Source organism: Petaurus breviceps, unplaced genomic scaffold, assembly GCF_028583685.1.
Source record: "Petaurus breviceps papuanus isolate PSGF00001 unplaced genomic scaffold, PetGlider_PUasm1.0 90750, whole genome shotgun sequence".
Taxonomy (NCBI): domain Eukaryota; kingdom Metazoa; phylum Chordata; class Mammalia; order Diprotodontia; family Petauridae; genus Petaurus; species Petaurus breviceps.
In genome coordinates, this window is record NW_027187335.1 from 10841825 (window position 1) to 10866699 (window position 24875).

The 24875-nt window shown below is 42.9% G+C and overlaps 1 protein-coding gene across 2 annotated transcripts; it reads left to right on the forward strand.

Moving 5' to 3' along the window:
- The first annotated feature begins 162 nt into the window (after positions 1-162).
- Positions 163-20339, forward strand: DUSP3 (dual specificity phosphatase 3). 2 transcript variants are annotated; one of them, XM_069067556.1, is made up of 4 exons: positions 163-378; positions 7580-7806; positions 11635-11658; positions 18945-20339. In XM_069067556.1, the coding sequence occupies exons 1-4, from the start codon at positions 257-259 to the stop codon at positions 19142-19144; spliced, it is 573 nt and encodes a 190-aa protein (XP_068923657.1). In that variant the 5' UTR covers positions 163-256; the 3' UTR covers positions 19145-20339. The 2 variants fall into 2 exon arrangements, with proteins under 2 accessions (XP_068923657.1, XP_068923658.1); XM_069067557.1 differs by lacking the exon at positions 11635-11658 and having other exon boundaries at positions 190-378.
- The last annotated feature ends 4536 nt before the right edge of the window (positions 20340-24875 follow it).

Sequence of the window (24875 nt, forward strand, 5' to 3'; positions counted from 1 at the left end):
CCAGGCGGCCGGCTCCCGGTTCAGGCTGGAGGCTCCCGGGGCGGGGATGGAGGCTGGCGCTGATGCGGGCCGGGAGCTGGGGCACGCCCAGGGGGCGGGCTGCGGCGGGCCCCGCCGGCTGGGGGCGGGCCCCCCGCTGTGCCACCGCCCAGCTCCGCTGGGCGGGCCAGGGGCGTCTGGCTCCAGGGCCTGGGCTCCGGCTCCCGCCCCCGTCCCCATCCCCGTTCCCACCCCCGTCCCCGCCACCTCCTCGGTCATGGCGGGGCCCTACGGGCTGTCGGTGCGGGATCTGAACGAGCTGTTGTCAGAGGGCGGTTGCTACAGCCTCCCGAGCGAGTCCTGCAACGAGGTGATCCCCAGGGTCTACGTGGGCAACGCGTGAGTTACGGGGTGGGGTGGGGTGGGGGCTCGGGCCCAACACAACACCCCCTTCCTCCCCCCACTCCCATCCCTGGGCATTCTCCTCCCCCAGCTCCCCCTTGTGGCTGCATCCTTCCTGGGGGAGGGGAGTGGCCCTGTCCTTAGCCCGGGATGGTCAAGTGCATCGCCCCCCCCCCGGAAAAGGTCAAGTTCATTGCTACCCCGGGGCAGCAAAAGTCAAGTTTATTGACACCCCCTGGTCTAGAAAGGTGAAATGCATTGCTACCCCCGATCTGAGAAGTGAGAGTAGGCCTGGACTGGGCTGGGCAAGGTCAGGGTGGAGAATGTGAGCTTGGAGCTGGCAGGGGTGTCCAGCTGCCTCGGAGCTGGGGTGGGGCAGATCTATTTTTGGGGGGTGTTCAGGTTGGCATTTCCATTAACAGGTGACCTGGGGAGTCTGCTTCTTGGTTTGTCATGTGATAATTGCTGCCAGGATCTGCAGTGAAAGTCACGACAAATTTCTGAAATTCTTGCCCCAGCCCCTGTGGGGACTGATGTCATAGACTCAGAATTAGAACTTTGCCTGCCAGGGAACTCTAAAAAGGGGAGCTGAAACTCTGTAAGGGCATTTCAGAGGAAGGCTTGTGAGCTACCCTGGACTCACCTTTCCTCCCAGCCAGGCAGGGACACTACTCTCTACTCTCCATGTAGAGTTCTGGGGTTTGGGGGAGGCAGGGGAGGGGAGTAGATTCCACTCTACCCCTTCTCCTTACTAGTCCCACAACACACAATAGGATAGAGGTATTGGGGTGAAAGAGGCCATAGGGGCTATGGGATCTAACCTCATTTGATAGATGAGAAAAGTAAAGCAGGAGAGGGAAGGAAAGAAACAAAACATTTGTTAAGCATCTACTAAATACAACTAATACTAGCTAATATTTACATGGGGGCAGCTACACTTTACATAAACTATCTCATCTGACCAGTTAGGTGCTATTTTCCCCCACCCCTGCCCCATTTTACAGATGAGGAAACAGACTAAGAGAGGTTAAGTCACAAGATCATATAGCTAGTAAGTGTATGAATCAGGATTTGAACTCGGGTTTTCCTGACTCCCTAGTCCAACACTCTAGCCACTGTGCTACCTAAATTAGATGAATCTGGCAGCCATAGGAAAGGTTACATTTGGTGGTAAGTTGGGGAAAGGGAGTACAAAAGCACCTTGGTAGGAAGCTATTCCACAAAGCTATTCAAGTTGGCTTTCAACAAGCACATCATTTAAACGTTTTTTACATATGTAGAAGACACTCCTAAATTCTGGGGCTACCAAGGTTGATATGGCACAGAGACCCTTTTTTCTCAAGAAGCTATTCATCTCATGAGGGAAGATTGTCTCAGAAAACTTTGAGTAGAGGGAAGGTGAGAGGATGGCAAAGGGGAGACCAAGAAAGTATAGTGAGGAATTAGAGGAGGAAGAGGTCATTTTCATATAGAGAAGATTTGGGAGGTCGGGGGGGGCAGGGAAAAATCTATGAAAGGGGGGTGTCTAAGTTGGGCCTTGAGGAGAAGGGAGGACTCCCAACAGCCAGAGACAGGCATTGGGGTGGGAACACATTCCAGGCACTGAGGAGAAGATGGGATGAGAAGGGATGATGGCAAGAATGTGGAATGAGTGAAGGGGAAGAAGAATGGGGTCTGGAGAGCCAGCTAGATTAGAGTTGCATTATAAAAGGTAGGGGATGCTGAGATCTGGAGCCTGTACTTATTTAGTAGGCAACATGGAACAACTGAATATGACATGATCACACAGACAGAGATGCCTTAGAAAGATTACTTAAGCAGTAAGAAGGATATGCAGAGGAGGGGATAGACTAGGGAAGGAAAGGGAATGAGCATTTATCAAGGACCAACTATATATGTCAGACCCTGTGCTGAGAACTTTACAAATGCTACCTCATTGGATCTCCACAAAAACTCTGGGAGGGAGGGAAGTGCTACCATGATCCCCATTTTATAGTTGGGTAAACCAAGGCAGACAGAGGTTAAGTTCATTGGCCTGGGGATCACACAGTGAGTATCTAGGGAAGAATTTGAACTTGGGTCTTTCTACTCCAGGCTCAGCATTCTCTCTGCTGTACCACCTAGCTGCCTCTAGCTAACTGGGATTGGGAAGGCCATTTAGGGAAGCTAAGGTCTAGGCTAGAGGACCTGAGATCTTGAAATTGGGGTATGGGGGAAGAAGTTGGGATTGCAGTGGGAATTCTATCAATTGGTAAGCATTTATTAAATGCCTACTATATATGTAGCGCACTGGATAGAGCTCCAGGTTTGGAGTGAGGAAGACCTGAATTCAAATGTGGTCTCAGAAACTTACTGGCTGTTTGACCCTGGGCAAGTCACTTAACCCTGTTTGCCTCTGTATCCTCATCTGTAAACTGGGGAAAGAAATAGCAAATCACTCCAGTATCTTTGCCAAGAAAACTCCAAATGAAGAGTTGAACTTGACTGAATAAACAACATACTAGGCACTGAACACAAAAGACAAAAATGAAACCAATCCTTGCCTCAAGGTGCTTACATTCTTTCTGGGAAAACAACACATACATATAAAATTAAGACTTGGAAAGGACCTTAGAGGTCTTTGGGTCTGAGACACAAAGATTAAATGGCTTGCACAGGGTTATAAAGCTAGTGAGTGCCGGATCTTTCCAACTATGTCCAGGGTTTTATCTACCATGCGATCTCACAATGTAATTATATTTAAAATGAATACAAGGCAGTTTCCAAGCACTGTAAGTGGGAGGAATCAGGGAAGGCCCTAAGGAGGAAGGTACCTGAGCTGAGCCCTGAAGAATACTAGGATTTCCTAGAGGTGGAGGTGAGGAAGGAGGGCATTGAAGGCATGGTGGGGTGGGGGTGGGGAGGCAGTCTGCAAAGGTCCAAAGATGGGCCATATATTCTCATGTGTGAGGAACAGCAAGAAAACCATTTGGGAGTATAGTGTATGTGATTATAGAGTATGGAGTATAGAGGGTTATGGAGCATAGCATATAAAGAATATAGAGTATGGATTATAGGGTATGTATAGAGTGTAGAGTTGGATTATAGAGTATGTGATTATGGGCGATTATAGAATATAGAGTATAGAATATGGATTTTAGAGTATGTGCAGAGTATAGAGTTGGATTATAGAGTATATGATTAATAGAATATTATTGAGTACAGAGTGGAGAGTTGGATTATAGAGTATTATAGAGTATGGGGAGTATTTCATAAAAAGAACCTAGAAAAGTAGGTCATGACCAGTTGTAAAAGGGGCCTTTAAGTGATACTTTTTGTTTAGTCATGTTTGATTCTTCATGACCCCATTTGGGGTTTCTTGGCAAAAATATTAGTGTGGTTTGCCATTTTCTTCTCCAACCCATTTTATAGATGAGGAAACTGAGGCAAACAGGGTTAAGTGACTTGCCCAGGGTACATATGCCCAGCTAGTACATATGAGGCTAGATCTGAACTAAGGGAGATGGGTCTTCCTGACTCCAGGCCTGGTGCTCTATTTACTGCGCCAACTGGATGCCCTTAAAATGAACAATTTAAAAAGTTTAAATGTAATCTTAGGAAAGGCAATATGAAGCCATTACAGCTGAATGAGTCATGGTCAGCACTGAGGATACGTATAGAAAAAGTGAATTTGGGCTGCCAAGGAGGTCTCACTTGGAGTCAACTTTATGTAGGAGAGTTCGGCTATAGGCCTCATGGCAAGACCTCAAATTTCACAGGGTGCACCAGAAGGGCAGACTGTCAGTGCTTGGGCAGGGGCGGGGTATCCATGGTAGGGTAAATGATAATAAGGCCTAGTGATTCTCTGTCTTACTGAAAGGTGTCTAGTCAGTGACTCCTAGATCATCCTAGTGGTGTGGGAAGTCATGTTGCTCCTCAGAGATGGATCATTGAAGCCATGGGACTGAGTGAGATCGCTGCTCAGAAAACATCCTAAGGAGAAGAGGGCCAGGGACAGAACTTTATGGGACACCCACATTTGAGGGCAGGTGGAGGATGTGGACCAAGAAATGAGAGGATTGTAAGAGAAAGGAAGGAAGCAAGCCATGGGAATGCATTGTCATGGAAACTAAAGGAGGAGAGAAGGGTAGCAGCTAGGAGGGGATGGCCTATGTGTTGGATACTGCCAAGGATATGGATGCAAAAAAGACCACTCCTATTTAGTGGTTGGTGATCATTAGTGACCTTGGGGGAAACCGTTTCAGTGGAGTGGTGGAAAGAAAAGACAGATTGTAAGGAGCTGAGTGAATGATGGGGAAGTAGAGGAAACAAGTATAGATTACTCTTAACATTTGTTATTGATGGGGAGAAGAGGAGACAGAATAATGTTTGAGAGAGTAGCTAAGTCAAAAGGAAGATATTTTTTAAGGAGAGAGAAGATTTGAGTACAATTTTTAGGCTAAGTGGAAGGAATCAGTTAAAAGGATGTTGTTGAAGGTACATTAGAAAGAGAGAGTGATTGTTAGAGCAAGGCCACAGAGGAGATAGGAGGGAAGGATCCAATTTTTAGCGATGGAGGGGTTATTTTCATCAAGGAAAAAGTTCATCCTTTGCTTGGAAACTGGAAAGAAGAGAACTGCAGTAGTCTGTGTGGGTGGAACCCACAGCCTATACCAGGATGGTGGTAGTAGGAATAGAAAGGAGGGGACGGTTTTAAAAGATACTGCTGAGAGGTGGAACCAACAGATTGAATGTGGGAGGTAAAGGAGAGGGAAGAATACTTCCAAGGCTGTGAACATAGGAAGTTGGGGAAATGCCAGTACCATTGGGCAAAAATAGGGAAATCAGAAGGAGGAATAGGTTTGGGGGCAAGGTAATACATTTATCAATTGATTAATATTTATTAAGCACCTGATTTGAGCCAGGTACTATTCTAAGTGCTAGGGGGTCAAAGAAAGACAAAAATAATCTTTGCTTTCAAGAAGCTTAAAATTCTAATGAGAGAAGCAACTTGTAAATAAATCAGGACATAGAGTGTAGATGGAAGGTAATCTTAGAGGGGAGAAGATTCTAGCAGGTGGGGGATGTACTGTGGTTGAGACATGAACCAAATGTCCAGATGGAGATATCTCTTATATGTATTTGGAGATGTGGATCTGGAACTTGGGAGACAAGTCTAGAGATATAGTTTTGGGAACCATCTTCATAGGGCTCATGGTGGAAATCCTGGGAGTGAATAGAACTCCCAACCCAAGGAAGAGAATAGAGTGAAAGGAAGAGAGCTGATAATCCAGACTGGCAGGAAAGCCTGCCTTTAGGAGAAGAGAACTAGGAAGAGTTGTTAGTCCACCAGGAGAGGAACCGGAAGAGTATGGGGCCACCCAAGTAGAGGGAGGAATGGGGCTTAAGTGTTAAATATGCCGCAGAGGGGCCCAGGAGAATGCTGAGAAAAGGCCACTGAGTTCAGGGATAAGTGGGTCTTTGAAGACCTGGTCACCTTGGAGAGATCACTATCCCTAGGAAGAGAACACTATTGGCAGAGAGAGGAGCATCATGGTAGAAAGGATGAGTGTTGACCTTAGCATCAGATAGACCTGATTTCTCCTTGTGTAACACAAGGAAATCGAACTCAATGGACCCTTAAGGTCCCTTCTGGCTCTACATCTGTTCCTCTAATCCCCCTTCAAACATTTGCTAGCATGGCCAATCACTTAGCCTTCCTGAGCCATTAGCTAGAAAATGGCAGGAGTGGTGGATGGGGAGAATAATATCTCCTTACCCCACAGGGTACAAAGATGAGACTTGAAAGAGATAGTGTATGTACATAAAATACTTTGCAGATCTCATAGCACAACAAATAGTCGCAATAACAATAGTAGCTAAGATTTATAGAGCACTTTAAGGTTTACAAAGTGCTTTAAATATATTATCTCATTTGAGTCTCATGGCAAATCTGAGGTAGATGCTATTATTGTCCTCATTTTAAAATGAGGAAGCTGAGGCCCAGAGGAGTTAAGTGCCTTGCCCAGGGTCATGAAGCTAGTGAATGTCTGAGGAACAATTTGAGCTCAGACCTTTCTAACTCCAAGTTGAACACTCTATGAAACATCAGGTGCTGCCGTGGTTCCTTCCAGGAGATGGTGAGGGTAGATGACAGGTTGCAAGGAGGTGAGGAGACAGTATGGGTGGAATGGAAGCATTAGGTATAGACTACCTTTATTTTTTAAAATTCTATTGATTTTTTTTTGTTTTTACATGGCTTTCATTTCCAAATATCCCTTTCCCCTTTCCCCTACCCCTCCCATAACAAAAAAATAAGAAGAGGAGGAAAAGTAGCTCATTAATATGAACCCAAAAATCAACTAATGAGTACTTTCTCTTTTTTTGGAAGGGGGAAGGTATGGCAATTGGGGTTAAGTGACTTACCCAAGGTCACACAGCTAGTTTTGTGTTAAGTGTCTGAGGTTTGATTTGACCTTGTGTCCTCCTGACTCCAGGGCTGGTGTTCTATTCACTGTGCCACCTAGCTGCCCCTGATGAGTACTTTTTCAAGAAATTTAGGGGTAAAGGGGGACGAGAGAAGGGAGGGAAGGAGAGAGAAAAGAGAGGAGAAAGGAGGGAGGGGCGAGAGAGAGAGGAAGGGAGATGGGGAGGAAGAGAGACAGAGGAAGAAGGAGAAGAGGGGAGAAAGAGAAGAGGGAAGGGGGGAGAGAGAGACAGAGAGAAATAGAGACAGACAGAGACACAGAGAGAGACAGACACAGAGAGACAAAGACAGAGACAGACAGACAGAAATGAGAGAGAGAGAGACAGAAAAGAGGGGAGAGAAAGAGAAAAGGGAAGGGAGGGGAGAGAGGAGGAGAAGAAGAAGAAGAGAAGAAGAAGAAGAAGAGAGAGACAGACAGAGATTTAAAAATGTTTATTATGTACAAAGCACTGTGCTGAGCACTGCAGATAGAAATACAAAAAGTAATACAGTCTCTACTCCCAAATGCTCACATTTTAATAGGAGCAGACAACTCTTAAGAGTTTAGCTGCAAGTAGGGTGAAGTATTTGCTTCTCTAGACGGGCAGAAAGCATGAGAGGTAGATGCTGAGTTTTATTAACAAAACGAGGCAGATTGGAGCCTTGTGAAAGCAGCTCTCCCTCTCTCCCACCCCTGTGGCTGTGCAAGCTGTTACATGAATGATTCACGCCCTGGTCCTCCTTGCTATGCAGGACTGTGGCGCAGGACATCTCCAAGTTGCAGCAGCTGGGTATCACGCACGTGCTGAATGCTGCTGAGGGGAAGTCCTTCATGCACGTGAACACCAATGCCCAGTTCTATGAAGGTACCAACATTACCTACCTGGGCATCAAAGCCAACGACACAGAAGAGTTCAACCTCAGTGTTTTCTTTGAGAAGGCAGCAGAGTTCATTGACAAAGCCCTGGCCCAGAAGGATGGTAAGGACATCCCCCAACATCATTATTGCCCCAGGAACAGGCAAGGAGCTGGTGCTCTATTAAAATGAGACAGAAGTGACCAGGAGGAGCTAGGACTTTTTCTAGGCACACCTGCCTGCTTAGCCAGTGGGTCCCAACTCTCCAAGACCAATGAACTTTATCTGTGATTGCAGCACTCTGACTTAGGACTTAAGTGACACTGTCTCTAGTCACCACCATTGCTTAGGTAATGCATTGCCCATAGACTAAATATACAGAGTGAGACACATTATTGGACATGACCAGTGTGGGAATTTGTTTTGTTTGAATATGACTATGGGTTATAGGGGTTTTTTTTGTTGTTGTTTTCCTTTTAAACTGGGGGGAGTGAGGAGGAAGGTGATAGGCAGAGAAAATAAATGCCTCTCAATTGAAAAAAAAATTAATGAAAGAAAATAATGCATTGGTCCAGAGCTGTCCTCAGCGACTGCCTGCTGGTATAATTGCAGAAACCCTTTAAGCCCTCCAGGGTCTCCAGAAAAACACAGCAGTCATGCTGACAGATAAGTAGCAGTGCTGAAGGGAAATCCTAGGTGGCCAGAGTGCAGAAAGGTCAGATGATCCTGCTCAGCCATTGTCATTTAGAGTTGTTATTTATTTGTCTTGCTGCTTTTCCATGTTTTTTTGTCACTGCCCTCAAGCCACATCTCTCTTTTATGATCTTCTTTAGAATAGTGTAGAAATTTTCAGCCCCATTCCAATTCCAGTTCAATTTAATAAACATTTATTAAATGCCTCCTATGTACTAGGCACAGTGCTAGACTTGGAGGATGAAAAGACAAAAGGTAAAACAATCCCTACCCTCAAGGTGCTTACCATCTTGTCCTGGGGGGTGGAGGGGTGCGGGAGGGTGTGAAAATATGACATATACTGATATGCACAAATTTGGAGAAGGGGTATCTGGACTGGGACAGGAAAAACTTCATGTAGAAGGTTATTCTGGAAGGAAGCTAGGGCTTCTGATAGGTGGATGTAAATATGGAGTACATTCCAGGCATGAAAGGCAGCCATTGAGAAAGACTAAGGTTGACTATGAAGATACCAATCAATCCAACCCATAGGAGTTGAAGTGGTCACTGAAAGAGTATAGACAGAAAGGCAAAGGGGCTCGAGCGGCAAAGAACTTTGAGGTATACCTACAGTAGGGACCATGATGTGTGGATGATGAGTTTCTTACTTTGTAAAATGAAAGGTGTGGACTTAATGGATCCTAGGGTCCCTTACAGCTCAAAATCTGTGATGCTTCAGCAAAGGAGACTTGAAAAGAAGTGTCCAGACAGGTCAAGGGAGAAATAAAGGAGCCGTGTCACAAAAATCCAGAGAGGAGCGATTATCTCAAAGGAGAGGGTGGCAAATGGGGCCACAGGCTGCAGAGAGCAAGAAGGGTAAAGAGTGAGAAAAGGCCATCAGGTTTGTCAATGAGGAAATCATTGGTGGCTTTGGAGAGAGCAGTTTCAGCTGTGTGATGAAGTCACAAGCCATATTGCAAGGTGTTGAGAGGGAGAAGAGAAGTGCCTACAAATAGGAAAGTTTCCCTAGATGTTTGACTGCAAAGGGGAAGAGAAATAAAGAATGAAACATCCAGAGTAGGGTGATAGAGCTGGTGAAGGATAGGGGAGACTTGGGCCTGTTTTGTAGGCAGTAAGAAAGGAACCATATTAAAGACTTTTTTTATGTTTAATTTTATTATTTTTCAGTTAACAAAAATCTGTTGTCTCTTATTCTACATGTTCCCCTTCCTGCCCCCTCCCCTTTGGATGAAGAACACAAACCCTTGTAACAAATATGTATAGTCAGTAAAGACTATACATATACGTATACACACATTCTATATATGTTATGTATACTATATAATATTTATACATACAATATACACATATACAAATATACACATACATATACACATGTGTATGTGTATATATAATTCTCATGTTGGCTTTGTCAAAAAATATGCCCTTTGGTCATATTTCAATCTATACTGTGAGTTCATCACCTAGTAGCATATTTCATTATGGACCAATACTGGTCCTCCATTATTGTGGTTGGCCATTGTATTCATCAGAGTTCTTAAGTCTTTCAAAGTTCTTTGTCTTTACAATATTGTTGTTAAATTTTTTCTCCTTGTTCTCCTCACTTCACTCTGCCTTAGTTTCACATAATTCTTCCCAGGTTTCTCTGAAACCACCTCCTTCATTATTTCTTAAAGCAAAACAGCATTCCATTATATTAATGGACCTTAATTTCTACAGCTATTCCTTAACTTAATTGATGGTCACCCTTTAGTTTCTATTACTTTGCCCCTACAAAAAGAGCTCCGTCATAAATATTTTTGCACGTACAAGTCCTTTTCTTCTTTCTTTGATCTCTCTCTTTTTTTTTTTTGCCTTTTGGAGGGCTATTGGGGTTAAGTAACTTGCCCAAGGTCACATGGCTAGTGTTTTTGTGTGGGTGTTAAGTGTCTGAGGCCAGAACCAAACTCGGGTCCTCCTGACTCCAGGGCCGGCGCTTTACTCACTGCGCCACCTAGCCACCCTTTCTTTGAACTCTTTGGGGGTATAAACCTAGTAATGCTTTATTATTGCTGGATTTCAGAGGTTGTTCTCAGTTTAGTAACTTTAGGGAAGTATTTCCAAATTGCTTTCCAGAATGTCTGGGTCAATTCACAGTTCCACCAACAGTGCATTCATATTCCTGCTTTCCCCACAATCCACCTATGCCCCCAATATTTGTTATTTTCCTTTTTTGGTTAACCTTTCCGATCTGATCAGTGTGAGGTAGAATCTGAGAGTTGCTTTAATTTTAATTTCTCTATTTAATAGTGATTTTGGAGCATTTTTTTTTTGCATATAGCTATTGATAGCTTAGATTTCTTCCCCTAAAAACTGCCTGTTCATATTCTTTGACCATTTATCAGTTGAAGACTGACTCTTACTCAAATGGTTCTTATTCTTATAAATTTGAATCAGTTGCTTATCTAATTTGGAAGTAAGATTTTTATAAGAGAAGCTTACTGCAAAAATTGTTTTCCCCAGTTACTTGGTTCTCTTCTAATTTTATCTGCATGAGTTTTGTTTGTGCAAAGTCTTCAGAATTTTATAGAACTAATCTGCTTCTACTCTCCTGTTCCTCTTCTCTTTCCTTCACCCAGAGGAGCCCAATTACAAGTTCTTATCCTTTCATTCTTTTCTTTTAAAACCTTTCTTAAAAACTTTCTTCAAGATCCACCATCTATGATTAGAGTTTCTTTTTTTATGACTAATCATTACCAAAATCTACCTACCTTTCCCCTTCTATTTACCTGTTGAGTGAAATATATTTCTGTACCCAGCTGTGTATTCTTCCTTCCTTTGACCAGTTCAGAAGAAAGAGGTTTAAATGTTGCCCACTCACCCCAACCCTTCCTTTTTGTATAGTCTTATACCTGAGCATCTCAATTATGTGAGATAAATCTTCCCTCCTCTCTCCCCACCTTCCCTGCCCGGGTGTATTCCTTTTCCCCTCTTTTTCCTTTCTTCTAAGGTCATTAAAATATAAACAAAACTACTCTCCAGCCTTCTGTCTTGACTCCCGCTATAACCTTTAAAGATAAGGGGACACTTGAATCATTTCCCTCTATTAGAATGTAAACATTTCATCCTTGTATAATCCCTTAAAATTGCTTACTACTGTTTACCTATCTGTATTTCTCTTAATTCCTTTGTTTACATTTCAGATTTTCTACTCATTACTAGTCTTTTTTGTTGGGAATGCTTAGAAGTCCTCTTTAAAGAACCTTCTTTTCCCTTACAGGATTGTTATACTTGGATTTGCTGGGTAAGTTATTCTTGCTTGTAAATCTCTCTTTTGCCTTGTGGAATATTGTATTAAAGCTCTCCACTCCTTTATAGAAAAGTGGTAGCTGAATCTTATGTAATTCTGACTGTGGCTTCTCATTATGTGAATTATTTCTTTCCAGCTGTTTATAGTATTTTTCCTTTAATGTGGAACTCAGGATTTTGGTTATTATATTCCTGGGAGTTTTTATTTTGGAATTTCTTTTAGGAAGTTACCAGGGGATTCTATTTTCACTTTGTCCTCTGGTTCGAAGAGATCTGCAGTTTTCTTGCATGATTTCTCAAAATTTGATGTCCTGGCTTTTCTATTTTTGGTCCAGTAATTCTTTTTTTTTTTTGGAGGGCAGTTAGGGTTAAGTGACTTGCCCAAGGTCACACAGCTAGTTTTGTGTGTGTGTGTGTGTATGTGTGTGTGTGTGTGTGTTAAGTATCTGAGGCCGGATTTGAACTTAGGTCTTCCTGACTCCAGGGCCAGTGCTGTATTCACTGCACCACCTGGCTGCCCCTGGTCCAGTAATTCTTTTTTTTTTTTAAGCAATCGGGGTGAAGTAACTTGCTCAAGGTTACACGGCCAGTTATTTCTGGGTGTGGTGCTAAGTATCTGAGCCCAGATTTGATCCCCAGGTCATCCCGACACTGGAACTGGTGCTCTTACTCACTGTACTACCTGGCCGCCCCTCCAGTAATTCTTAAAACATCTTTTCTTGATTTGTTTTCTAGGCCAATTTAAAAAATGTGAGATACCTTACATTTTCTCCTATTTTTTCCAGTCATTTGACTTCATCTTAATATTTCCTGTTGTCTTATAGAATCATTAACATTGATTTAGTCCGTTCTTATTTTTAATGAGTCTTTTGCTTGAGTAAGGTTTTGTACCTCTTGTGCTAAAAGCTGTTAATCTTATTTCCAGTTCTTTCCTTCAAAACTCCCATTTCTTCTTTAATTATTTCTTCTTGTACTCTCATTTGATTTATGAAATAATTTTAACTCTTTTATTAAAAAACTGCACCTCTTTCTTCACTTCTCACAGGAATGCTAGGAATCCTGTTTCTAAGAACTCGTGGCCAAATTGTGTTTTTCTTTGAGATTTTGCATAAAAATGTTTTGTAGTTTTTCTCTTCTTCTGAGATTGTTTTTTGGACCTTCCTATCACCATAATAGCTCTTTATGGTTTGTTGTTGTTCCGTTGTTCAGTCATGTCTAACTCTTTGGGACCCCATGGAGCATAGCACACCAGGCCCTTCTCTCTTTTGCTATCTCTTAAAGTCTGTCCAAGTTTATGTTCTTTGTTTTCATGATACTCTTTATCCGTCTCATTCTCTGCCTTCTCCTTTTCCTTTTGCCTTCAGTCTTTCCCAACATCAGGATTTTTTCCAATGAGTTCTGCCTTCTAATTATGTGGCCAAAGTATATAAGCTTCAGCTTCAATATTTGACCTTCATTGAATAGCCTGAATTAATTTCTGTATTGACTGATATGATCTCCTTGCTCTCCAAGGGACTCTCAAAAATATTCTCCAGCACCACAATTCAAAAGCATCGATTCTGTAGCACTCAGCTTTTCTTGTAGTCCAACTTTCACAGCCAGGCGTTGCTGCTGGAAAAACCGTGGCTTTGACTGTACAGACTTTTGTTGGCAAAGTGATGTCTCTGCTTTTTAGTATGCTGTCCAGATCTGCCATAGCTTTCCTTCTAGGGAGTGTTTTTTAATTTCATGGCTGCAACTGCCATCTGTAGTGATCTTTGAGCCCAAGAATACAAAATCTGACATTTCTTCCATTTCTTTTCCCTCTGTTTACCAGGAAGTGATATGCCCAATTTGGGATCTTACTGTTTGTTTTTTTTTTTTTTTATGTTAAGCTTCAAGTCAGATTTTACAGTGTCCTCTTACGTTCTTATCAAGAGACTTCTTAATTCCTCTTCACTTTCTGCCATCAGAGTGGTATCATCTGCATATCTGGGATTATTGATATTTCTCCTGGCAACCTTAATTCCGGTTTTTGATTCATCCAGCCTGGCATGGACCAGTACATCATTCACATGACATACTCAGTATATAATGTGACAAATAACAGCCTTGTCATATTCCTTTTCCAATCTTAAGCCAATCAGTTGTTCCAGGTTTGGTTTTAACTGTTGCTTCTTGGTCCGCATATAGGTTTCTCAGAATATACAGGTAAGATGGTCAGGGACTCCCATCTCTTTGAGGACTTGCCACATTTTGTTGTGAACCATAGTTAAAGGATTTAGCATAGTCAATGAAGCAGAAGTAGATGTTTTTCTGGAACCCCCTTGCTTTCTCCATAATCCAGTAAATGTTGGAAATTTGGTTTCTAGTTCCTCTGGCTCTGAAAACCAACCTGCTCTTCTGGGCATTCTTGGTTCATTTATTGCTGAAGCCTCGCTCGCAGAATCTTAAGCATAAGCATAGCCTCGTTGGTGTTTGAAATGAGCACAATTGTTTGGCAATTTGAACATTTTTTTGGTGTTGCCCTTTTTCAGGACTGAAACATAAACCAATCTTTTCCAATCCAGTGGCCATTGTTGAGTTTTCCAAGTTTGCTGGCATATTGAATGCAACATTTTAATAGCATCATCTTTTAGGGTTTTAAATAGCTCCACTGAAATTGCATTACCTCCACTGGCCTTATTGTTAGCGATGCTTCCTAAGGCCCATTTGACTTCATCCTCCAGGACGTCTGGCTCTAGATCAGTAACCACACCACAGTGGTAGGTGTTTACTCATTCTTCTAACCTTACTTCCCGAATATGGACTTTGTGTTAGGGCCAGGCTCTGCACGCTTTTGGAGGGAGGGCCTTGCTTGTTCCTGTTTTGTGTTTGCTAGGGTTGCTGCTGCTGCTTTCTTCTGCTTTTGAGTTTTGTATTCTTCATAGGTCTTAGAAGTGACTCAGGATGGGGACTTGCAAGTTTTCAGTGTGCTCAAAGCTATGTAATCCTGGGCAAAGTCTGCCTGACACCCTCCTGGGCTCAGTGGCACAAGCTCCTCACCTGCATTTGGGTCTGGAAAATGCCATTGTGGGCTTTTTCCTGGTTGAATCTCCAGCAGTTGTTGTTGTTGATCTTTCTTGCGCAAAGAGGACCAAAATGACATCACAGTGTTGGGTCAATGTACAGTGTGTCCAGCTGCAGCTGATCATTCTAGTATGTGAGCTCGGAAGCTGCTACCACAGGTCAGACACAAATAGTTCACATGAATATTTGGAGTGAAGATGTCTCTAGATTTGTACAGCTCACATTTCTTTTGAGCTACTGCAATTCTGCTTTGTTCATAGAGTACAGCACCTTTTTTGATGCAGGCACGCTATGGTGGGTGGTCCTGTGTTAGTGCCTTCCATGTCTCACAATCGGTACCAAAGTTTTTCAGAGACACTACTGCTGTAAGTCACCTAGCTGTAAGGCCTTTTGAACCTGCAGGTTCCCTTTTGATTTGAGCTTCTCTGTCTTGGTTACACTGCTGCAGGATTTAAGCGGGGCTGGGGCTGGATCCAAGACCCTGCTTTGCTCCAAGGGTCAGAACCACACAACTGTTGTTCACTTCTGTTCCTGCTCCTTGCCCAGTATACAGCCTCAGGCCCATGACCACTGTGCCCAGGACCACTGCCTCTAGGCCCGGTCCTCGGCCTTCGTAGGAGCTCAAACCCAGCTTGGCGTATGAGTTACAGAACTTCCAGTCAGCACCTGTTCCTGCTCCCAGAACAGTCAGGCCCTCTGTAGTGGACCCTAGATTTCTTCTTGCCATACTACACAGCCACAGGTCCTAATCCACTCTCCTCATGGGAAGGCTCCATGTGGCAACTTCTTGGCTAGACCCATCTCCAGTATTGCATGTCTCTGTCTCTTTCTGCTGAACTTGTCTGGAGAAATGACTCTCTGGGATTCTTGGATTTTTTAGATCAGGATTCAGTGTGATGTTTTGTTAGGTCTTGTGGAGTATTTGGGGCGAGCATACATGTGTATGTATGTTTTTGTTTGTGTGTATGCATAGCTGAACTGTATTCCTCCTACTCCAACATCTGTTCTCTTCGGATTAAAGATTACAGAGAGAGTGAATGAGTAACAAAATGGATAATAAAACCAATATAAAGTTATTTCAGATTCTGGCCAGTCCATTCCATTACTAGCACCCTTTTGCCCAATCACCTTGTCTTCCTAATGTTTGGGGCATGATCTTAGGGACATCCTGATGTAAAGAATTGAGGTTATCCTGTATTGCCCCATGTCAAAAATTTAGTTCTGGGGCGGCTAGGTGGCACAGTGAATAGAGCACTGTGGAGTCAGGAGGACCTGGGTCCAAATGTGGCCTCAGACACTTAACACTTACTAGCTGTGTGATGTTGGGGAAGTCACTTGACCCCAATTGCCCTGCCTTCTCCACTCCAAAAAGCAACAACAACAAAAATCAGTGCTTAAGGAGGAAGTGTTTTCTTATGTGCAGATTAAGCAAGTCATTGCTGTGCCAATAAGTAACTCCATAGAACACTTAGGGACTTTGAAAACCAGACAACCATTTTCTACCATTTTTGGTGTAGCTGAAAAAACATTGGCTTAAGGGTCAGCATATGGTCTGTTGCTTGCTAGTGGAGTGACCTTGGGTAGATCATTTTTACTTAGTGGCCCTCAGTCTCTTCATCCATAAAATGGATATAACTGGGCCTGGTAGTACATGCTTGAATCCCAGCTTCTGGGGAAGGTGAGGCTGGTGAATCACTTGAGTTCTGGAGTTCTGAGCCAATTGGGTGTCTGCACTAAATTCAGCACCAATATGGTGAGCGCCCTAGATCAGGGGTCCACCAGGCTGCCCAAGGGAGGTGAACCAGCCTTAGTCAGAAATGATGCCAGTCAGTAATGGGGTTGGGCCAGAGTGGCCTCTGTACTTTTAGCCTGGGATAGGAAGACCCTATTTCCAAAATAAAAAATTAGTTCTAATAAAAATACTTACACTACCCACCTCACAAGGTTGTTATCAGCCGTCAGATGAAATAATAGATGTGGGCTTGAGGGTCAGAGGACCAGGGTTCAAATGCTGGCACCACCACTTATTACTTGTGTGACCCTGAGCGAGTGCCATTTGTAAAATGCAGGGTTGGATTAGATAGCCCCTAAGGTCCCTTTCAGCTCTAAACCTAAGCAAGAACTGTGTAACCAGGAGGGGCCATGTGAATATAGGCCTTTCACTCCTTTCCATGTTGATGGCGTTTTGGACTGGGAAGTTGCTCCTGAGCAAACCAGAAACTGAGTTTCCCGGGTTAACTTCTGTGGCACTGGAACCAAGGAAAGGGAATTCAGTTCTTGATTATTTGCTTGGGAAGTGAGCCATCTGGCAGAATATCTCCCTGAAGCAAATGTCTGGAAACTGCTTTGGATTTGTATTTCTGTTTAGAGAAGGGGAATGTGCAGGGCTGAGCACTGCCTTCTTTTCCTAACCTGTGGATGAGAGAAATACCACACACCAGCAAGTGTGTGTCTGCGTCTGTGTATTTTTGGTCATTATATTTTAACATCATCAGTTTCCTTGGTAATCCTGTGTTTCATTTTGTTTTTTAAAACCTTATTGTGGGAAGGGGTCTCTAAATTTTACCAAACTGTGACTCAAATACAGTGAAGAACCCTTGGTCTAATGGATTTTCGTTAGCATTTGCTCCTAGAAAGAGATCATACTGGGTGTTGGTGAGTGGGATGTCTTCTCCACTCTTGAAAACCCACTGAGGGGATTGATTTGAATTCAGGTCTCTTTCCATTTGAAAATGGCTGGATTTGAAAGCCTCCCCTGAAGTCACCTACTGGATAAAAAGCATCATAGAGATGAGGAGGCGGGGTATTTCTAAGCTCTTCCCTTCTGATCCCTGCCTGAACAGGAATCCCAGCCATCTGATGAAGTGGGGCCAAGAAATAGACAGTATGTAGGGGTTGTGATTGAATGAGTAAATGGCACTTTGTGTTTATTTGGTGAATGGAGAAAATATTAGGCAAAATTTAGAACTTCCAAGTCAGATAAAATGTAAATTCCCCAAAGAGATTCACTTTATGATCTGAAAAAGGACTATGAAACAGGCAAAATGTGAATAAAAGGTTAATGGTAAAATCCCTCTTACCCCACTGCAGGCCCCAGAAGCCTGGAGGGTGCTGCAAAATAGTCATCTTAGAAAAGAAATGGTCAGAAATATTTGTCTTTTTGTTTGATGTGCTCATTAGTGCAAAGAATCCTGGGGTGGAAATGCACTTCTCCAATGCAGATAGGCAGCTGGTCTTAGAGGGCTGCCTGGGTACTGAGGTTAAGGACTTCCCTGTAGTCCCAGAAGCTAATATGAGTCTAAGGAGAGTTTAAACCTAGGTATTTCTGACTCTGAGACCAGCTCTTTATTAATTTACTTCTTCTAAGCCTTCAGAGTGAGTTCTTTTAGCTTAGCAATGCTCCTTGGGACTTGACCTGTATATCAAAGACTAATCAGCTACTAAATAAGGAGCCCCCCCCCCACCAGATGAGTGTGAGTGGTCACTGACCCTTCCTTCCTTTTTCCAGAGCAGTGGTCTTATTGGTTCTATCCCCTGCCCCAGATAGGTCCTATTGGTGTGATTTTTTTTTAATAATTTTTTTCAGCAAAGGTGAGTTATTTTCATATACAAAGGAAGACAGAAAAAGAGGATTGTTTATGAAATCATGAACCTGCCATATATGATTTGTTTTTTTGGAATATGTTAATTAATTTTAACATAGTGGTTCCAATACTGCCTTGTGTATCTATGATCCTTTTCTGAACTTCCTTCAGCTCTCTTCTATGTATTTTTTACATGTTTCATTGACAGTTTTGTCTTTTTTGCATTGCTATCATTCTCTCCTCCCCCCAACAAATCTCTATGATTCTCCCTTCCCCCAATAAACTAATAAGTATAGTCAAACAAAACAAATTTATATTGTATTGATCTTGACTGAAAATGTATGCCTTACTCTGTATGTATGTAGCCTCACCCTTCTGCCAAGAGGAAGAAGGCCTTCTTCATTTTCGGCCTCTGGAATTGTGATTGGTCATTGCATTGATCAGAGGTCCTAAGTCATTTACAATGCTGTATGCATTAGATAAATTGTTCTCCTGTTTATCCTCACCTCACTCTGCACCAGTTCCTACAGATTCTCCCCATTTTTTCAGAAGTCTATCCCTTTTGTCACTTCTTATGGTACAATTATATTGCATTACAGAATTTGGTTCATGCTGATGTGATTCTCTCTCTCTTTGGTCTTCATCACAGGCAAGGTGCTTGTCCATTGCCGAGAAGGTTATAGCCGCTCTCCCACTTTGGTCATCGCGTACCTCATGCTTCGCCAAAAGATGGATGTCCGAGCTGCACTGAGCATTGTGAGGCAGAACCGGGAAATTGGCCCCAATGATGGTTTCCTGACCCAGCTCTGTCAGCTGAATGAGAAATTAATTAAGGAAGGAAAATTGTAACCCATTGAGATTCGATGACTAGGTCTGCCAGGGGTCTTGGTCAGGGGAGTTATTGAGTGAATTCCAAGCAAGCTGGGTTAGGTCATAGTACACGCACCTTTCCAATTACTCGTCTACTTACCTTCCAGTAAGTCTTTCTGAAAGAGGTCCCCTGCCCTAGGGTCATCTGCAGGAGACCTGAGGAAGGGAGCTTCTTTAGAACAGCCATTCCTGGTACCTTGGGTATTTCCTTACTCTGTGTGAATTGTAATGCTTTCCCTTTCCCCAGAGATGGGATGCTGACCTGACAGCTTGGTGACATTTATCTTCACCTAACCTTGGCACAGAACCTAGTGCTAGAAGCTGTCCAAATTCAGATCCTTTTAGAATCCAAAATGAGCAAACCTGGTAGAGGTGTCTTCCTCCAGGGTCTTTCCCTCAGCATTTCCAAATTCTGGATGAGCCATCCCACCAAGGCACTGGTGGCCTCTTATCCTTGGTGCCCTACCCACCCCCAGGTCTGTAAACTCATATATCTGCTACACCCATCTTTACTCTCTTATCTGGGCAGGTTAGCAAAGCCAGGTTGTCCTCCCCTGCCCACCTTGGTCTACAGGGCCCAGGATGCCAGTGATTGAGGGATTCCCATGGGAAAAAAAATGCCTTCATTTAAAGGCACCTAGAAGAAAAGAAAATGCAGGAGTAGAAAACATGAAAAAAAAAAAAAAGAAGAGAAGATTAAGGGGATTTGTCCTCTTTTCCCTATTCCCTACAATGTTTATGTTAATTCTTAGAAAGCCTGAATCCAGAATTGGTTTTATCAGAATTTTTTTGTTCATCCTATGCACCTAGTTCATTAGAAGATTAATGTTCCTGGCATGGTTTATATTAGAGCACCCAGGCGCAGCCTGTATAAAAATATCTCACCCATTTGGAGGGTTTTGCAGTACTTGTGATGGGACTGACAGGCATCTGGATACTCTTTTTGGTTAGGTTTCTGTTCAGAATTTAGAGGGAGGGCATTGCCAATTAAAGAAGATGTGGATGTGTCTGTCATTTTTAGGAAGCATGACAGCAGGAAGAGACTGCTGAAGTTCACTATAGCAAGGGCTTATTCCCTGCTTGCTCTTGGGGAGCTCTTCACACTTTATAATTTGATCTTCAAGATTACCAGAACCTTTCAAGCACCACCAGAAATAAAATATATTGTAGTGTCTGAATGGAGCCTTAATTGACAAGGAAATTACATTTCTCTGCCTGTTTCCCCATCCCCAAACAAAACCACATTTTCTCACATCTCTAATCCTGCATTTTTTAGCATCATAATAGTGGTAGGGATGGGGCTGAGCATGGTCACATTACAAACAGATACCCTCCCCTCACACATTGATGCTGGAATGAATGAAAGGGCTATGCCCCCTGTAAATGGCTGGTGAAGGAATTTACCTGTGTTACTAATCTCTCTTCTGCAGATGTTTAGGACTCTGTTCTATTCCTGATATAAAGGCGATATAATTTCTCTATTCTTTGAACTTGTCAAACCAAGTCAGGCTTTGAGGAGGTTTTGTTTTCTTCCTTTGGAAAGGCATCCCAGTCATAATCTTGGCATTAATTACACTGGTATTGATCACTAAATGCTCTTTATCCTTCTTGCCTCAGCACATGACTAGGGAAGACCTGCTGTGTTTGGGGGCATCACTCCAGGAGACAGATGGAGTGCTCCCAGACCATATGGAGTTTCCAGTCACCTAGCGTTCTCACTAGGGTCACCCAGCCAGGTATACCAGAAACATTTCCCCCAAGCATATGGCAGGGATCTTCTTTGCATTTGTGCTTCAGTTTAGAGGAGGGGAATGTGCCGTGTTTCAAAGTCCACAGTGGAACTTTGTTTCCAGAAGTGACCAATGGGAGGGGAAGGACTTTGAGCTCGTCTTTAGACATCTTGCCCTATCTAACCGTGGCATGTCTAATCATTAGCCTCTCTGAATCCACCAAAAGTACAGAATCTAGAAATGTGCTGTAACTCTGAGTTTGCTCCAGCTGTGGCTGCTCTGGAGAAAGGAAGATTGATGAATAGGCACATATAAATGCACACACACATATACATAAATTATATATGTATATTAATATATGTGTACACAATAATCATATACACATGAATATGTATATATGTATTTGTACATATTTATACATATATACACACACATACAAAATCTCTGAAATCTAGCCAAAGAGTCAGCTTAGGTGGGAATGTGCAGGGTTCTAAGAGTGTTTGCCAACAGCTGCTCAGGGATTGGTGTGCATTCCATTCTATTCTATTCCATCTGATTCAGCTCATTTTCATTTGATCCAGTTGGAGAACCAGCTGGATTATGCAGTGGACAGAGCCTTGGGCACGTTGGGAGTTATGGGCATCTAGAGAATCCGAGTTCCAAATCCAGCCTCAGACACTTCCTAGCTGTGTGACTCTGGGCATATCACAAACTTGGTCAGCCTCAGTTTTCTCATCTGTAAAATGAACCGGTTGGATTCTTGCTCTCTGAGGTCCTTTCTCTAAATCTATGATAGGTAACTAATAAGCATTTTCAAGTGCTTATATATGTCAGGGAGTGGGGGTACAAAGGCTGGAACAAAATTATCCCTCAAAGCTCAGAAAGAGCTTTCATTCTCATTTTCATACATTCTTAGATACAGGACACTTGGTTCTTTGAGGTCACACGCTACACGCTACACGCTAACCCACAGTGATCTGACTCCCAGCTCTCCCTGCCATTGGTCACAAGGGATGGGGAGAGAGGATTAATAGCTCTGTATATGTCTGGCTTTCTAGATGGTTCAGTGGATAAGAGTGCTGGGCTTGGAGTCCGGAAGTCCTGATTTCAAATCCAGCCTCAAGCAATCACTAGCTGTGTGACCCTGGGCAAGTCACTTAACTCGGTTTGCCTTAATCCATTGGAGAAGGAAACGGCAAACTACTTTAGTATCTTTGCCAAGAAAACCCTTTATGGGGTCACGAAGCGTCAGACCTGATTGAACAATAATGTCTGGCTTTCAGCTTTGCAAAACATTTCCCCACAACAGCTCCATGTGGTAGGTGATAAAGAAACAGCAGACATTGATCTTACCCTTTAAAGTTCACAAAGCTTTGGATAGCTATTGCCTCATTTGAAGATTTTATGGTAAGTACTGAGAGTCAGGGGAGCAGCCTGGAAAAATGGATAAAGAATTGGACTGTTCAAAGGCCCTGCCTGTCACATCAGCTATGTGATTTAGGCAAGTCACTCGGCCACTATGGGGACTTTCGAATACTTACTAAAAAGGTGCCAACCGACTTTGGAAGTGGAATTTCTTTACCAAGACCTCCCTATACTGATGAAACCACAGGTTTTGTAAATAATAATGTAATAATTCAGTAGTCAGGTGGCATAATGGAGCCAGATTTGCCATCAGAAAGACCTGGATTCAAATCCTGCCTCTGGAATACTTACTGTGTGACCACATACAAGTCACTTCAACTCTTGTGACCCCAAGCAACTCACAGATAAAGTGCATGTCTGTGGTAATTGGGTTTGGTGGAGGTCCTGACCATAGTGTGGGAGGGACTTTATTTGCAAGTGATTTTTTGTGAACTGTACCTGTAATTTCAGTGATATGGGATAGCCATCTCAAAGTCTCAAATTCAGGGCCGCTTTCCAGGGCAAACTGAACTAGATTAAAATGTAATTGGGAAATATTTAACAAAATTAATAAAAATACAATACAACATAGATTCTGTTAATTTATGGCTTTCTAAGTCAACATGGGACCTGCAGGAAATCTTTTTCTATTTGAGTTTGACACTACCAGTATGAGAAACCCCTACCCCAATTTATACCTACAACTTAGAACCTTAGAAAATTGGCTGGGATAATGAGGGAAAATAACTTGCCAATGGTTACACAACTGGTATGTATCAGAAGCAGAATTTGAACCCAGGACTTCAGTCTTCCAAAACTGGCTCTCTCACTACCTACTCTGCCAATTCTCTACTTACTGCTCTGCCCCCTTTTGCAAAGGAACATCAAATTCAAATACTTCAGAAGACTCGAGAGGTCATCAGCATGGCTGTTCTCACTGCCAGTGTAGGCATGATGAATTACTATGGTGAGAAGATTGGTAGATGACATTGAAGGAGGCCCAGAAGCTGATAATAAGAAGCAATGCCTAGCAGGGACTACCCAGCCATGGTATAATGCCATCACAGAAATTTAGAAGCCAGAAATTTGGAGACTTATGCATCCTCATGTGTGCCTTTGAGTAAGTCACATATGGCCTTGTGTTCCCTATGTGTGTTTCTCATGTACAACACACACATACATAAATACACATATATACATATATACCTATATGTATGAATATTGTGTCCTTTGTTTATGGAGGGAATGTTTTAGCTCCACTTTTCTGTAGTTTCACAAAATGCCATTTGAAAAAACTAGTGTCCTAAGGATGGACAGGGTAAAAGTAAAGTCTCCTGTGGGGGCTCTGAACTGCCATATTGAGGGACTGTGGATCCACTGAGTACCTCAAACACTGGATAGCTGTTCTAGTAACTCCATGTGTGCACACATGCATGTGTGTGCGTGTCTGTGGGGGGTGTGGGGGTGTCCAAGTGCCTCATTAAGATGTTAAATTGACACCCAAAAGAAACATATAATATATACATTTTTTTTTTAAGCAATCGGGGTGAAGTAACTTGCTCAAGGTTACATGGCCAGTTATTTCTGGGTGTGGTGCTGAGTGTCTGAGCCCGGGATTCGACCTCCAGGTCGTTCTGACACTGGAGCCAGTGCTCTTACTCGCTGAGCCACCTGGCTGCCCCTGAGCAATTGGGGTTAAGTGACTTGCTCAAGGTTACACGGCCAGGTGTTTCTGGGTGGGTGCTAAGTGTCTGAGCCCGGGATTCGATCTCCAGGTCGTTCTGACACTGGAGCCGGTGCTCTTACTCGCTGTGCTATCTGGCCGCCCCTACATATTTCTTATGATAAAAATAACTGGACTTTTATCCTATAAGAAGAAAGCCAGTATTTGTTTCACTGATGCTTTGGACAAAGAATCCTAAAGATTCATTCAAGTCAGGATTTTAGTCGGGGTGAATTGGGGGGGGGGGTGAAATTCTTATGAAAAAGAATCTGTCTTTACTCCTTTTATTGTGATTTTTTCTCAAGCTTTGCTTTTAATCAAATTCTCCTTTTCCATTACTGCCACCTATTGGTTAGTCTTGAAGAGTCTGTTACTGTCATTTAAGGAATCCTTGGGTAGTATCAAATTTTTACACTCCACACCCCCAAATCCTATAAAATGGTTTCTTCCTAGCACCCAGGCTACTATCAACATATGTCCTAATCTAGCATCATAACCATCTGAGATGATTTTCATTTTAATGCTATAAGTGTCTCTGTCACTGTAGTCTTTTTTTTTTGAGTTTTATTGATGCCTTTTTTGCTTTTCACAGTGTGTGTGTGTGTGTGTGTGTGTGTGTGTGTGTGTGTGTGTAAGAAAAAAATATTCAGCAAAATTAATGGACACACCGACTGTACCTGCAGGGGTATGCTACATTCTGTATCTGTAGTTCCTCGCCTTTCTTCTTAAAGTTCCTTTTGGACTTCAGATAGCATCTCCATATGAAAAGGTCAGGTGTAAGGCTATGCTGGTAGAAGAGGCAATGTCTCCTAGGATTAACTCTGTCTCTATGATTCCCTTGTCTCTTCCCCAA

Bases quoted from the DNA above. Each gene is read 5' to 3' on its own strand.
- DUSP3 (XM_069067556.1), top strand. From the start codon at position 257: ATGGCGGGGCCCTACGGGCTGTCGGTGCGGGATCTGAACGAGCTGTTG. The intron at 7,807-11,634 runs GTAAGGACATCC...TTTCCCTTACAG, and splicing joins AGCCCTGGCCCAGAAGGATG to GATTGTTATACTTGGATTTG. The intron at 11,659-18,944 runs GTAAGTTATTCT...TCTTCATCACAG, and splicing joins GTTATACTTGGATTTGCTGG to GCAAGGTGCTTGTCCATTGC.